General features: G+C 34.9%; 1 protein-coding gene and 3 pseudogenes across 1 annotated transcript; all 4 read left to right on the forward strand.

Moving 5' to 3' along the window:
- Positions 1–3,295: 3,295 nt before the first annotated feature.
- Positions 3,296–5,147, forward strand: LOC146916363 (uncharacterized; annotated as a pseudogene).
- Positions 5,148–5,155: 8 nt separating this feature from the next.
- On the forward strand, positions 5,156–6,148 carry LOC146916364 (uncharacterized; annotated as a pseudogene).
- Positions 6,149–9,607: 3,459 nt separating this feature from the next.
- Positions 9,608–10,831, forward strand: LOC146916365 (uncharacterized; annotated as a pseudogene).
- Positions 10,832–12,369: 1,538 nt separating this feature from the next.
- Positions 12,370–15,203, forward strand: LOC146916366 (putative disease resistance protein At5g05400). The gene is made up of 3 exons (XM_085718508.1): positions 12,370–12,518; positions 13,014–14,594; positions 14,870–15,203. Exons 2-3 carry the CDS (start codon positions 13,027–13,029, stop codon positions 14,955–14,957), a joined length of 1,656 nt encoding a protein of 551 aa, XP_085574634.1. The 5' UTR covers positions 12,370–12,518; positions 13,014–13,026; the 3' UTR covers positions 14,958–15,203.
- The last annotated feature ends 289 nt before the right edge of the window (positions 15,204–15,492 follow it).

Here is a 15,492-nt window from a genome sequence, read left to right on the forward strand (position 1 = left end):
AGACAGACTGATCCACTTCAATTTAAGTTTCCCGGGATTAAACTCAAAATTGTTTCACAATCTTACCATAACGTTTAACCTTTTCTTTTCAAGTCATGAATCTTTTGAGATCAAATTCTTGCAACAAAAAGATCCACCTCAACAGCCGAGGCTTTGAATATCCTTTAGTCAAGACATATTTCATATCTGATAATCTGTAGAAACAAGGACTTTGGAACCTTATTAGATAAGAACAAAATTTTTCTAATGCAAAATTTTGCATTGGAAAAATTTGTTTTTGTGTTGGCTTAGGATTGCACAAACAGCATAATCACTTGCATCTCATATAAGTTCAAAAGATGGATTTTAATTAGGTACAAGGATTATTTATGCATTTACCAACTTTAATCAAAGAAAAAGTATTTAAATATTTTGAATTAAAATTAAACTTATTTTCTTTGATCAAGATGTTATAAAGGAAAATTTCTCTATAACATCTATCTTAGCTTGGTTTACCTTGATACCCTTGAAGAAGTTTTATGACCAAAGACAAAATCTTTGGTAACCTTGAAGTGATATTTCTTACCATTGAGCACCAAGTTAATATCTTTTCATCGCATCAGTACGATGTCCAAGCTTTATAACAACAAGTTAAACAAAAATATATATATGAAAGAATTTTGTGCAAAATTGCTTAAAATGACAAAATTGTTTTGATACTTAAGATAATTACGCCATCCCCGGCAACGGCGCCATTTTGAAGGTAGTATTTTTACAACAATCAAAAGTAAGTATTTTCGTTTATATCGTCTCCACAGGGATGGTGTATATCTTTAAATATTTCCACAATATTTGTCACGTTAAGGATCTGAATATAATTTGTTTATTTGTACAAAACTATTTTAACTACTTGACATAAAAGTAAAATAAGAAAAAATAGAGTAATTCCGCTTGAGGTCAGAGACATCAACCAAGCGTAACAACTGTAATTCTCTCGATCAATTAACAGGTTCTAGCATATTCAACAATATTATCACAATCATTTCTACAACATCCTTCGTGTCCAAAGTGATATTGTTATTTCCAAGTTATCGTTTAAACATTCGTGCCCAAAACATTTAAAAGATAACATAATCGATCGTGTCATAAAACGATATAGTTATTTCTAACGTATCTTTTAAACATTCGTGACCAAATCATTTAAAATATAACAAAGTCGATCGGATAACTTAACCGCGATTTCCCAACCGATTAAATGTCCGAAAGCATTAAGTTCTTGATTAAAAGTGATTATCAAAGATTAGTCAAACGCGTCAAGAGTGATAATTTAAGATAGATTGTTATTCTAGTTCTAGATTCAAGAGTTCGTGTCCAAATCATCTTGAATCTCGATGAAAGTATTAAAAACGAGAATAACAACAATATTGAATAAATAAACTAGAACCATAAATTAAAAGATCAAGAAATTACATAATAGCTAGGTTGAATACCTCAAAACCACAAGTTAGATGCAGCTACATATGTCTATGATAGCTTTGCAAAGGATAAAAGAAAGATGAAGATTCCATGAAAAGATCCACGATGTCTCAATGAATCCATTATTGAATCTACTCCTAACTACCTTGCTTTGTGTTTCTCTACGGAACTAACTCCTCTCTTACAAAACATAAACTACCTAAGAAAACATATATTACAGAATAGAGTACAAAATTGAATGAATTGGAAGAGAGGAGAGCCTTGGTTTTATAGGGCAGGAAATTTCGCTAATAGCCTTATTTTCGCTATTAGCGAAATTGTTAGGTTACATGCCTGTCACAATCAATGTCTTCTAGTGCCAGATTTCACGGAGTGGATGTCACAGTCATGACCTAATTTATACGCTATTAGCGCCCAATACGCTAATAGCGATGTTCTTGCTTTCTTCATAATTTCGCTAATAGCGACCTTGTTTTGTCTTTTTGCCACTTCCTGCTCCTTTGCTTGCATTTTCCTGTCAAACTTGAGTAGAGTGAAGCATTTAAAGCATAAATGGAGAATTTACAACAATTGAATGCTTTCCTTGGATAACTTGCATAACAAGTTACAAAAATGCTTCTTTTAAAATATAAAAAGTAATATTTTTGAGCACTTATCACGCCTTAAAGTACCAGCAAAACTCCAACACTTTCTATGACTTTGTTTTCATAATGCTCTTCTTATTAATGCCCGTCGGCATCATTGCAACATGGTAGCTTCTCCAAGCTGCACTCGTTGCTCTTCACCCATAGAGGATATTCTTCATTGTTTACGTGATTACCCGCACTCTAGAGAGTTTTGGCTCCGCTTGAATATGGGTCGCTATAATAATTTTTTCTCTGAATTTGATGTCAAGGTTTGGCTTCATGAGATGACGAAGGGTACTTTTGCTATTTTATTTATTACAGGAGTATGGTATGCTTGGTGTTGGAGAAACAATACCATTTTTGAGGATCAACATTGGCGTATTCAAGATGTAGTGCGAAAGACCTTTTTGTTACATGATGAATGCATTTCTTACTATCCCAATCTTGGTTTGAACCCACACTCATCACGCGTCTTAGCTCATTGGATCCCCCCCTGGAAGGTACACTGAAACTCAATATTGATGGCAGCTTTCTAGAAGATTTTGGTTGTTTAGGTGCTGGTGGTATTGTTCGCAACCATGATGGAGATTGGATAGCTGGTTTCTCTCACTATGAAGCTGGAGGTGATGCGTTATTAGCTGAGTTACGTGCTATCCAGATATGTCTTGATTTTTTTAGTATAAAAGGCTATGTCAACATTATTTGTGAGAGTGATTGTTTGGAAGCAGTTGACCTGATTACTGCTGGTCGTGATCATACCTTGCACACTTATGCTACTGACATCCTTCATATTAGGGATGCTTTACAAGGAAATAGAAATACAACATTGATGCATGTTCTTAGAGAACAAAATATGTGTGCAGATTTTATGACTAAGGAAGTATCACATGCAAGGTGCTCTGTTCGCTGGAACTGTCCTCCACCTGGCATGGAATCTCTCATTCTGAGAGATAAACTTGGAACTTAATTTTGTCTCTCTTCCTTTTTTCTTTTTCTTTTTATTCGTTACTTTGTAACACTACCAAAAAAAAAACTACACTTTTTTAAAAAAAAAAAACTTAAATCTTTGGTAAAAATAAAATAAAATTCCTTTGTGAGGCCCACAACACGGGAGGCACTTTGTTTGTGTCTGAACTCTGAACTATTGAAGAAAAAGAAGATATTCTTGTTAGTTTGTTAGTTTGTCTTCACTCATCTATAGCTCTAATGTCTACATTGTTCTTAAAAACTGAGTTTTAAGAACAGAAAATAACATCACCGCTGAAAATTGTTCTGCAGTGGACACAGGCCAAAATCACTTCAATCAGGTTCCAAATTCCATTCCCTCAATCACTACTTGTTGCTCCAATGTTGTTTTCAACTTTCAGGTTCCTTTCTTCTTCTTTCTTAAATCACTCAAACTCACTTTCACCTTTGGGGTTAAGGTTTTACTCTCACTTTAGATCCATTATTCCCAATGATTTTGATGTTCATAATGTTGTTTCGTCCTTCCATCGCATGCTCCAAATGCGTCGTACTCCATCCATTGTTGAATTCAATAAGATCTTATCTTCCCTTGTTAAGACTAAGAACCACTATCTCACTGTTCTTTCCCTTTCCAGAAAAATGGAATCCTAATTAAGCCTGATTTATTTACTTTTACCATCTTGATTAATTGTTATTGCCACTTAGGTCAAATGAATTTCTCTTTTTCTGTATTGGCTAAGATTCTCAAGATGGGTTATCGCCCAGATACCATAACCTTGACTACTCTTATCAAAGGTTTGTGTCTTAATGGTAAGGGCAATGAAGCTCTACACTTTCATGACCGTGTACTTGCACATGGATTTTTCATGGATCAAGTTACTTATGGGACTTTGATCAATGGATTGTGTAAAATGGGAGAAACAAGAGCCGCTTTGCAGTTGTTAAGACGAATTGAAGGGAAATTGGTCAAGATCAATGTGGTTATGCACAACACAATCATCGATGGTTTGTGTAAAGATAAACTAGTAACTGATGCCTATGGTTTATATTCAGAAATGATTGTAAATAGAATTCCTCCCACTGTTGTCACTTTCAGTTCTCTAATCTATGGATTTTGCATTGTTGGTCAATTCAAAGAAGCATTTGGTTTGTTCCGTGAAATGGTATTGAAAAACATCAACCCAGATGTTTATACTTTTAATATATTGGTTGATGCTTTTTGTAAGGAAGGAAAAATGAAAGAAGCTAAAAATGTGATAGCTGTGATGATCAAACAAGGTGTGGAACCTGATGTTGTTACATACAATTCATTAATGGATGGTTATTGCCTTGTTAATGAAGTGAATAAGGCAAAACATGTATTCAACATCATAGGAAAAATGAATGTGACACCTAATGTTAACAGCTGCAACATCATTATTAATGGATTATGTAAGATTAAAATGGTTGATGAAGCCTTGAATCTCTTTAAAGAAATGCATTGTGAACCTAATATGGTGACTTATAGTTCTCTTATTGATGGTTTATGCAAATCTGGGAGAGTTTCTCATGCTTGGCAGCTTCTTGATCAGATGCATGATAGAGGTCAACCAGCCAATATTATCACATACAATTCCTTATTGCATGCTTTATGCAAAAATCATCACGTTGACAAGGCAATTGCTTTGGTCAAGAAGATCAAAGACCAAGGAATTCAACCAGATATACACATATAACATACTTATAGATGGACTATGTAAAGAAGGAAGACTTAAGAACTCACAAGTGATTTTTCAAGATCTTTTGATTAAAGGCTATAATTTAACTGTTTGGACATATAATATTATGATCAATGGTCTTTGTTTGGAGGGCTTATTTGATGAAGTTGCAACCCTGCTGTCAAAAATGGAAGACAATGGTTGCATTCCAAATGCTGTAACTTATGAAACAATTATCCGTGCTCTCTTTAAAAATGATGAGAATGATAAGGCAGAGAAACTTCTACGTGAAATGATTGCTCGAGGTCTATTGTAAGAAAAGTATTAGTTAAGATTATTTCTTGTTACTTATTAGGTTACTTTGAATTTTGATGACAACGATTGAATCCTAATTATTCATTTTAATGCAATCACCCTCCTAATTCTACCAGAATTGCTAAAATGGGTCTCAACAATCTCACTATTGCAACTGTTTTCGATGTTAACTTTGAATCTCGCTTTTTTATTTGACCCCAATTCAAATTCTGCTGAAAAAGGTTCGTTTTTTCCTGAATTTGAGGAGACCCATGATTTGTTTTATGATAAAGATTCCAACTTTATTGATATTGATACTGATAGTGCTGGTTTCAAAAATGACAATGTGAATGATGGAGTTAAGAAAATTTGGATTCGTCGAAGTTGTGATGATTTAACTGGAGGTTATGGAAGACCTGCTATTACTTTCACTATTAGCAAATATGGTGCAATTACTTCTTTGTCACATATTTGGATGAAGCAATGTGAATCTAATGAGTTAACCTTTGACAACATTTTATCTTGTCCTGAAGCATGTGAAGCACTCTCAAAAGGGTTTTTGGTGAAGAAGTTTCAAAGGAAGAAATTAAATAGGGAAGAAAATGTGGAAGAATATGAGGAATTTGAGCTTGAGGTTAGTTCTGGATCGGTACTACTTTTTCCATCGGATAATGTTGTTAGTGTTGGTGAATTAGATGCTGTTGGTTTTGAGGTGAGGAATTTGATTGTTCTTGATGGAACATGGGCTAAGGCTAAAAGGATTTATAGCAAAAAACCTTGGCTGAACATTTTGCCGCATTTGAAGTTGGAAGTGAATGAGATGAGCTTACATGGTGAAGTGAGGAATCAGCCTAAAGTTGGTTATTTGTCCACCATTGAGAGCATTGTGTTTGCTTTGAAGGCAGTTGGGGAGAATCACAAGGATTTGGATAATCTTTTGGATACTTTTGAGTCCATGGTTGGTGACCAAAGGCGATGTAAAGATGAGAGATTGAGAAAACTCTTACCTAGTTGAGGAGAAAACTCTTTTGATTGAAGTTGCACAACTTGAAGAAGTTGTTGTGCCCAGCAACCTTCTCTGTTGTAATACAGGGATTCAATTGACTATTTGTGTATTTTATGTATGGAGAAATCATAGTCCAATGAGCTTATTGAATTATCTTCTCATGAAAAGTGGGAGAGCCTGTTCACCTAGAACTGGAACATCGAACCAAGAGATGTTGCAAAAGCATCAAGCTGGAACTTTGAAGATTACAGAAGCATCAATAGAGGAATACAACATCGATGCAATCCAACCACGTTTTGTGGGGTTGGGCCTAACACAACCCCACAAAACCGGCTTGTGAGGTGAGGATTGCCCCCACTTATAAACAAATTGTCAGGCCAACTCCTAACCGATGTGGGACTCTTAACACACCCCCTCACGCTCAGGATTGCACATCTGAAGCGTGAACATAAATGACGGGTGGCCCGATAACGGAAACCTGACAACAGGTGGCCCAAAATCGTGAAGAGGCTCTGATACCATATTAGTAAACATGGCATCCATGGAAGGATAGAGAGAAAACTCAAATAATATTTGTATTGATGATAAAAGTGAATATTACAAATGATGAAGATATCCCACTAATGGGGTTATTACAAGTATATATACCACTACCAACTAATATCTCTAATACCATTGGCGTTTTTGTTGTGTTTCTATCTATAGCTTATTTTAATTGCATCAACGTACTGTGAATTCCTGAGACTGAGTTTTAATATCAGATATCTGTGTACTATGACTTCCAGTTTGTAGAAATTAACAATAAACTTCTTTTTACATCATCACGTGTGTTAAGAGTCCCACATCGGTTAGGAGTTGGCCTGACAATTTGTTTATAAGTGGGGGCAATCCTCACCTCACAAGCCGGTTTTGTGGGGTTGTGTTAGGCCCAACCACGATTTCTAACATGGTATCAGAGCAAACTTGGTATCCACCTTGAATGTTTTTTTTTTTTTTTTTTTCTGCTGCACTTTCCAGAGAAAATCCAATTTTCTCACCATCATTTTGTTTCTTTCCTACTTCTTGTTCTTTTTTCTCTCTGTTCATCTCATATTTTCCCGAGAAAATTCGTGTTTCGCGTTTCATTTGTTTTCGATTTTGTTCTGATCTCAAGTTGAGATTCAATTCCTTTCCTATCTTCCTTTTCAGTTTGTGATTGTGATCTTGAACGCGATTCATTTTCTCTCGTTTTCTGATTGAATCGATCATTCCTCTTTCTCTTTCCGTTTTTGATCTTGATCTATCTCTTCTCTTATTCGATTTCTTGATTCGAATTTACTTTCTATTTCTATTTCAGTTTGCGATTCAGATCTATCGCAATTTTACTTTTCATCTTTTTCCTCATTGTTAGGGTTCAAATTCGATCATAATTTCCAGAAGGTATGTGTCTCGATTTCTTGCTTCAGTTGGTTATAAATTCCAGGATTCACGATTCGATTCTAATTCCTTGATTTGGATTCGAATCTTTGCTTCTGATTCCTTCTATGATTTTTGTTCTTGCGATAGAGTTTTTTGTTTGCAATTTTGTTCGATTTTAATCTTACATTTTCCCCCAATTTCTAGGGTTTCATAGTTCTATAATCCATTTTGTTTGATCGTTTCTTTACTATTTTCTGTCTCTGTGAATTCGTCTTTCATCTGATACAACAATTTGGTTTCCGATTCTGGTATGATGATCTGAACTTGTTGTCATCGATGATTCGGAGTTGGTTGCTTCTTATTCGTTTGTTTGTGGTGCTGGTATGGATTGAAGAGTTTGTATTGCATCCTTGTGCTCACTAGCTGTTTGTTGAAAGTTTTCACTGGAAAACAAATTATTGTTGTATTCAATTTGGAGGCGATGCTTGTTATTATCACTAGTTGATTTGATGCATTCAAGTGTTCTGGTATGGCTGTTCCTATCTCTTGCTAGGCTGCACGAATTGCAGTTGTTGTTGAAGTCCGAAGTTTCCTTTTATTCACAATTCATGAGGGTTTCAGATTCATCCAATTCTTGAGATATGTCTATGAAGATATTGTAGTGAATGATTTTGATCAGTGTTCATGAAAAGGCATTGGATTTTGTAATTTCTGAACTGAAGCAGATTGCTTTCTCTCTCACAAGGTGTTTGCTGGAGGTTTTCACTGTAATATGGTGTTGTATTCAACTTGATGACGTTCAATTGCATTTGTGAGTGTTTCATCCATTTTGTACATTCTGGTATGGTACATGAGTTCCTGAAGTTGCTGGAATTGCACTATCTTTGATGTGTTTGATCTACCTTCAAAGCCATATATTGGGAGTATTGGTTCTTTTTGTGTTCCTTTTGGAATCTACCATGCTGGTTTTGTGGTCAAGCATCTCATTGGATTGGCTTATTTCCCAACGATGGGAAGTTTTGAAGTTTTATGCATGATATAGCTATTGGATAAGTATGCTTGCAGATTTCACTCTTACATTTACACTCATGGGAAAGGTCTGCAACAATGCCTCCTACTTGTCAGTTTGTGATCTTGATTGGTGCCTTTTGATTCCTTGAATATGGATTATTGGAGATTGATCTGTTTTGGAAGCCTTGGTTTGATATCCAAAGCATGGATTTTCCTCATGGATTATTACTGAAGCTTTATGTTACTCTGCTGGTTTGTATATCATTGTGCAGATTACAAGCTTCATTGTTGAGGGTTCCATTCTGTTTGAAGTTCATTGGGTATTCTGTCGGCAATAGTTTCTGTCCCAGGCCCACTTCTTCATCTTTGTTATTAGCCTATGCTGGCTTTGATTCTTGTTTGTGCTTCTGTTCATGATGGTTAAGCTATGTTGATAAGCTTCTGTCATGAATGGTTAAGTGTTGTGCTTCTGTCCAAGGATGGTTAAGCGTCGTTTTCCTTCTTCTTGTGCTTCTGTCCATGATGGTTAAGCCTTGTTGTTGTGCTTCTGTCATGGATGGTTAAGCGTTGTTGTGCTTCTGCTAAGTGGTTAAACTTTACATATAGTTTCTGCTTGGTGGTTAAGCGTTGTGCCTTAATTGGCTTTGTCGATATTGGCTTCTACCGGATGGTGGTTAAGCGTTACTTTGATGCTCCTTCCTTCAATTGGTTCAACCTTGAGTTGTGGTTGCTTCTTGTTGGATAAGCACTTGTTTCATGTTTTTTAGCCGATGTATTCCCGACATATTTCCTTGTTTTTTTTTTCTCATTTCAAGTTGGAAGTGTTTTGAACACCTTCCAACTTGAGGGGGACTATTAGAGATATTAGTTGGTAGTGGTATATATACTTGTAATAACCCCATTAGTGGGATATCTTCATCATTTGTAATATTCACTTTTATCATCAATACAAATATTATTTGAGTTTTCTCTCTATCCTTCCATGGATGCCATGTTTACTAACAAATGGAGCAATCAATATCGTTAGGTTATTTTTTGCAAAAGTCAATGCATGACCTTAACACATTCAGCTAACTTTCCAGATTGATAATGCATAGCAGTGTCTTTGACAGGAGCGACAGTGAGAGGGAAAAATCTGTGGTCGACTTTGGTGCCTGAAGGAGCATCCTAGTTGGTGGTTGATGATGAAGATGATGTCAAATTTTGAAATGCAAAGTGTGTAAGAGAAAGAAGTGGAAAGTTATTGAGGAAGAGAAGGGAAGAGAAAGAGACCATTACATGGAGATACATAATGCCCCGATAGTGTTCAAAGTTCCCATTCTGAAAACATTAAAATCCCAAAGACCAATCTGCCCTTCATGCTCCAAACCCACCCAAACTTGTCTCTGTTCTCGAATTCTCACCTCTCAAATCCCTAATTCTACCTGAATTGCAAGAATTGGTCTCAAGAATCTCACAATTGGAACTGTTTCTGATTCTAATTTTCAATTTCGCTTCCGTTTTCAACTTTTTGACCCCAATTCAAATTCTACTGAAAATGTGCAAAAATGTTTGTTTTTTTGGGGAAATTGAAGAAGCCCATGATTTATTTTGTGATAAAAATTCAAACTTCATTTATACTGATAGTGCTGGTTTGAAAAATGGTGTTATTCATAGTTCTATTGTGGAAACTGTGAATGATGGTGTAGTGCTGAATGATGAAGTTAATAAAATTCTGATTCCTCAAAATTGTGATGATCTAATTAGAGGTTATGGAGAACCTGCTATTACTGTAACTACTGGCAAATATGGTGCAATTACCTCTGTCTCATATTTGGATGCAGCAATGTCAATCTAATACGTTAACATTTGACAATATTTTGTCTTGTCCTAAAGCCTAAAGGGTTTATGATGAAGAAATTGCAAAGGAAGAGATTTAGTTGGGAAGAAAATGTGGAAGAATATGAGAAATTTGAGCTTGAGGTTAGTTCTGGATCAGTACTATTTTTTCCTTCAGATAAGGCTGTTACTGTTGGTGATTTAGATGATGTTGGTTTTGAGTTGAAGAACTTGATTGTTTTGGATGGAACATGGGCTAAGGCTAAAAGGATTTATAGCAAAAATCCTTGGCTGAACATCTTGCCGCATTTGAAATTGGAAGTGAATGAGATGAACTTATATGGTGATGTGAGGAATCAGCCTAAAGCTGGTTATTTGTCTACTATTGAGAGCATTGTGTTTGTTTTGAAGGCGGTTGATGAGACTCACAAGGGTTTGGATAATCTATTGGATACTTTTGAGTCCATGGTTGGTGACCAAAGGCAATGTAACGATGAGAGACTTAGCAAACTCCTACCTAGTTGAGGAGAGACCCTTGATTTCTTTTTTTGTTTTTTTTTCTTTCTCTAATCCCTTGATTTCTTCTTTTGATTGAAGTTGAAAGACTTGAAGAAGTTGTTGTCCCCAGTAACCTTCTCTGTGTTTTATGTATGGAGGAATCGTAGTCCAATGAGTTCATTGAAGTATCTTCCCATGAAAAGTGGGAAAGCCTGTTCTCCTAGGCCTGGATCATTGAACCAAGAGATGTTGCAAAAGCATCATGCTGGAACTTTGAAGATGACAGAAACATCAGTAGAGAGATACAGGATCGAAGCAATCCAATCACATGATGATGTAAAAACAAGTTTATTGTTTATTTCTACAAGCTGGAATTCATAACACACGGATATCATATATTCAAACTCGTTTTTTCTTCACATCTCTATAAAATTGGTATGATGCCATTGCCATACATGTAATTAAATTCTCACAATCTGATTTCATTTGTCGTCTTGTGCGGCGTTGTTTGATTTGGCATCTTGTTGCGGTGTTCGTTGGTTCATATTGAAAGATCAGCTTTAGTCAATCAAAGATTCAATCAATGATTTGGACGTCAACGTTGCAGATCCAGAAGCAAGAGTATTCTGGTGATTTCGATTTTATCATATTATTTGTAGGCATTTTGTCGTTGTATGCTATTAACTTGGGTGCTGTGAGTTTGTTCGCAGATTCATCCTTTAAATGAATGAATATCGTTTTGTTTTTGTCAAAAAAAAAAAACTACGCTAATCCAGAAGTTTTCAGTTAATGGTTAATAATCCACTTTTGATTTTACAATTCTATTCAAAGGTTGGTGGTTTATCCAGTTCAATTTGGTGTTAGCAAACAATAATTTCATATTTAAGGTGTTTTGTTGATTAGACATTTCTTCATCCTACTAGCATTATCATGGGAGAAATGATATTTTGACAACCACTTTTTGACAACTTTTGGACAACTTTCTCTCTCATACTCACATGATGGTGTTATCTTCTCTCTCAATTGTTTTTGACCAATAAGAAGTGAGAAAAACAAGGTTGTCAACAAAGTTGTCATCAAATGGATGTCAAAATATCTTTACTCTTATCATCATGGATATACTTATTTCGATTTTTGAGCCAAGTTTGTATAGAAAAAGACTTGGAGTCAAGCCAACATAGGTTGTCTCACACCTTAGGATGCTTCCTATCCTTTCGATTTTTGAGCCAAGTTTGTATAGAAAAAGACTTGGAGTCAAGTCAACATAGGTTGTCTCACACCTTAGGATGCTTCCTATCCTATAAAACAAGAGCATCATTATAACATCTACCCTTAAATTTAATTTATTCTTAAAAAATTTCATGGTCCCCTTTTTATAAAATTTCATAAATCTTTCTTTTTGTAACTTCAAATAAATAAAATCTATAATAGAAAGATAAATTAATTTTCTTTGAAAGATAAACTTAGAAAAATAATATAAATTGCTTATAATTTTATTTTGATAAAATTGTTAATAAATTTAATACTATTATTTAGTATTTGAGACATTAAAGATTATTAATATCATTATTATTAATATTATTATTAATGCTGTTGTTGTTATAAGCTAGGTATATGATAACCTAATTGGTTCACACCTCACCGCTGCAGTGCCCAAGTCATTGACTTTCTGGTTGGCAGACATCGTTTTCATTTTCCAGTTCCCTGGTGTAGATCCTTTGAGTTGTGCCTGCAACGTACATCTTTTAAGTGAGTGAACCTCAAATTCAATTCATTTAACTTATTCTTATTTAATTAATTTGCCTTCTATAGTTGTTGTAGACTAGTAACATAGTATATTTCTTTACTGTGACTGATGCTAATCAGGGACAGTAAGCTTGCTTTTCCTTTCTCTAATTTACTCCATTCCTTGCTGGATCAGCAAACGCACTAATATAGATTCATTTTATAACAAAAAAAGTGCATGTATTTGTTGGACTTAAATATAAGCAAAAGTCAACTAATCTATCAACATGCAATGTTATTTTTTCAAAAATATCCTTACATTAATTTCTCAATGTGGTAAACTAATTATGAGTAGTTTAGTAAATGCATTTCTTTTTTACATGGAAACGAGAAAATTCAATACACTTGACTACCATCCTTAATTAGTGTAAAAGGCATGGTTGCATTTAATTTTATATAGGACACTATTTTTGTTGCTGGAAATATTTGCCGTTGAGTTTTAGATTGAATATTTTTCAGGTTATCTGCTTCCATGATGGATGTATCTAACTCGTTGAATGCAATTATCACCCCCATCGCAACTCTTTTGGAAAGAAAAATTAATCAACTAATATGTCTCTATCGGTTTGGCAACACCGTGAAAGATGTCGAGAGTGAAAAAAACAAGTTGATTTCAAATCGAGATCTTGTGCAGGAAAAAGTTGGAGCGACTCCCAAAACTGAAAAGGTAAACAATGCTGTTTTTGAGTGGCTAAAAGAAATAGATAAACTAATAGAAGAGGAGGAGAATCTTAAAACAATAACAGAACTAGAGATTCCCAGTAATGATTGTTCATTGGCATGGGTATTGTGTGTTGATCATAGGATAAGATACAGAATGTACCATGAAATGCTAGATAAAATAAAGGCATTGAATACCAAGTGTGAATTTGAACCATTTTCCACCACAATTCCAGCTTTGGAGCACTTTTCTTCTGGAAATTTTGTGTCTTTTCAGCCTATAATAGAGGCTTCAAATAAACTTCTAGCGGCACTACAGGATAATAATTGTTTTATAATTGGATTGTATGGGAAGAGGGGCTCTGGTAAAACAAAAGTGGTGAAAGCAATTGGTGTGAAAGCAAAGTATTTAAATATTTTTGATGTCGTTTTATTTGCTACCGTGTCCCAAAACCCAAATGCTAGGAGGATTCAAGATGAAATTGCTGATTCTTTGAATCTGAAATTCGATAAAAATACTGAAGCTGGAAGAGCAAGAACTTTATACTCAACATTAGAAAGTATGGATCGAGTTCTTGTGATACTGGATGATGTTCAAGCAAGAATCGAGCTAGAGGATCTGGGTATTCCTAGTGGTGGTACCAAGGGGTGCAAGGTTCTTTTAACCGCACGCCGTCGACAAGAATGTGCCTTGATGGATTGTCAAAGGGAGATTCCTCTGCCTCCCTTATCCAATGATGAAGCCTGGACTTTGCTCAAAAAACATTCAGGCATAGAAGACGAGTCCGCATCTGATCTATTAAATGTAGCACAGCAAGTTGCTTTTGAATGTGAAGGGTTACCGGGTACAATTAAAGAAGTGGGATCTTCCTTAAAAAGTAAATCTATTGAGGAGTGGAAAGCATCATTAGACAGTTTGAGACATTCAATGGCTCGATGGCAGATTTTCATCAGTTTTAGAGGAGAAGATACTCGGTATTCTTTTACGGGTTTTCTCTATGATGCTCTTTGTCGAGAAGGATTCAAGACATTCATGGATGATGGGGGATTGCATACTGGAGACCAAATTTCACCCGCTCTTATTAATGCAATTGAAGCATCAAGGCTTTCAATTGTTGTTTTATCTGAAAATTATGCAAGTTCCTCATGGTGTCTTGATGAGCTGTCTAAGATCCTTCAGTGTAAGAAATCGAAGAACCAATTGGTTTGGCCTATCTTTTACAAAGTGGATCCATCAGACATAAGACATCTGAGAAATAGTTATGGAAAATTCATGACTGAACATGAACAAAAATTTGGAAGTGACCCTGAGAGGATACAGAAATGGAAGTCAGCTTTGTCTGAGGTCTCTGGTTTGTCTGGAAAAGATTATAAAACCGGGTATGTAGGATACTTTCAAATACTTTTATTAGCGCCATTTCATAGTTAAGTTGGCTCATTTTTTAAGATATGTGGAATTTTAAACAAGAAATTTTGTTTTCTTTGTAATTACTATCATTTTAAACATCATTTATTAACATGAAATGTTTTGTTCTTCAAGTTGTTGTATTTTGAGTGACAATTGGTGCTTGTAAAAATTTGCTGCTCATACACATAACTTCATACTTTTATTGATAAAATAAACGAAATGAAATCCCTTGTATATATTTCTGTAGGTATGAGTATGAGTTTATCAAAAAGATCGTGGAAGATGCCAATAATATCAAGAATCGATTGTACATACGGAGCATGGACATGGACTAGACGGGTGCCTGCATTTTCCTTGCTACACTTGACAAAAGTTATTGTAAACTGCTAGTTGTTTAAAAATGAATTGCGATTGTAATAGACACATTCAATAATAAATTGCTGAATATGGTTCCTAAGATAATATTCTGAAAAATTAGTTTGAGAAGACTCTTTCAAAGTGAACTTCTCTTTGTAACCTAAACTTATTATTATGGTATTTGGCTCACCAGTGGTGGGAGCGTCTTATCAAGAAGTGTTTTATGAAGAAGCAATTTAACAACTTACACCTTTTTATTTGGACCACAAAACCATTTTTTTCCTTTCAAAAAATTTAAAGTAATGAGTATAATTTGACCCAAAAAAAGTAACGAGTATAATTCTAATTTTAATTTCCAGTTTAAATCCTTAAGTTGCTAATATTTAGAGGTTAGAAAATGTATTAGATCTTGAACTAAGCATTCTCTATCAAATTATGTGCATACTTACCTCACAGTAGTCTGTAGTAAAAATTCCGAAAAATGTACAATAGGCTCTAAAAATCTCAAAGTGG

Source organism: Medicago sativa, chromosome 6 (genome assembly GCF_051527215.1).
Source record: "Medicago sativa cultivar Bolivia chromosome 6, Bolivia_mono, whole genome shotgun sequence".
Taxonomy (NCBI): domain Eukaryota; kingdom Viridiplantae; phylum Streptophyta; class Magnoliopsida; order Fabales; family Fabaceae; genus Medicago; species Medicago sativa.

What these genes read in the sequence shown, in the direction of transcription:
- LOC146916366 (XM_085718508.1), top strand. Translation starts at nt 13,027, where the DNA reads ATGATGGATGTATCTAACTCGTTGAATGCAATTATCACCCCCATCGCA. An exon ending in GGAAAAGATTATAAAACCGG is followed by an intron (nt 14,595 to 14,869) that starts GTATGTAGGATA and finishes ATATTTCTGTAG; the next exon opens with GTATGAGTATGAGTTTATCA.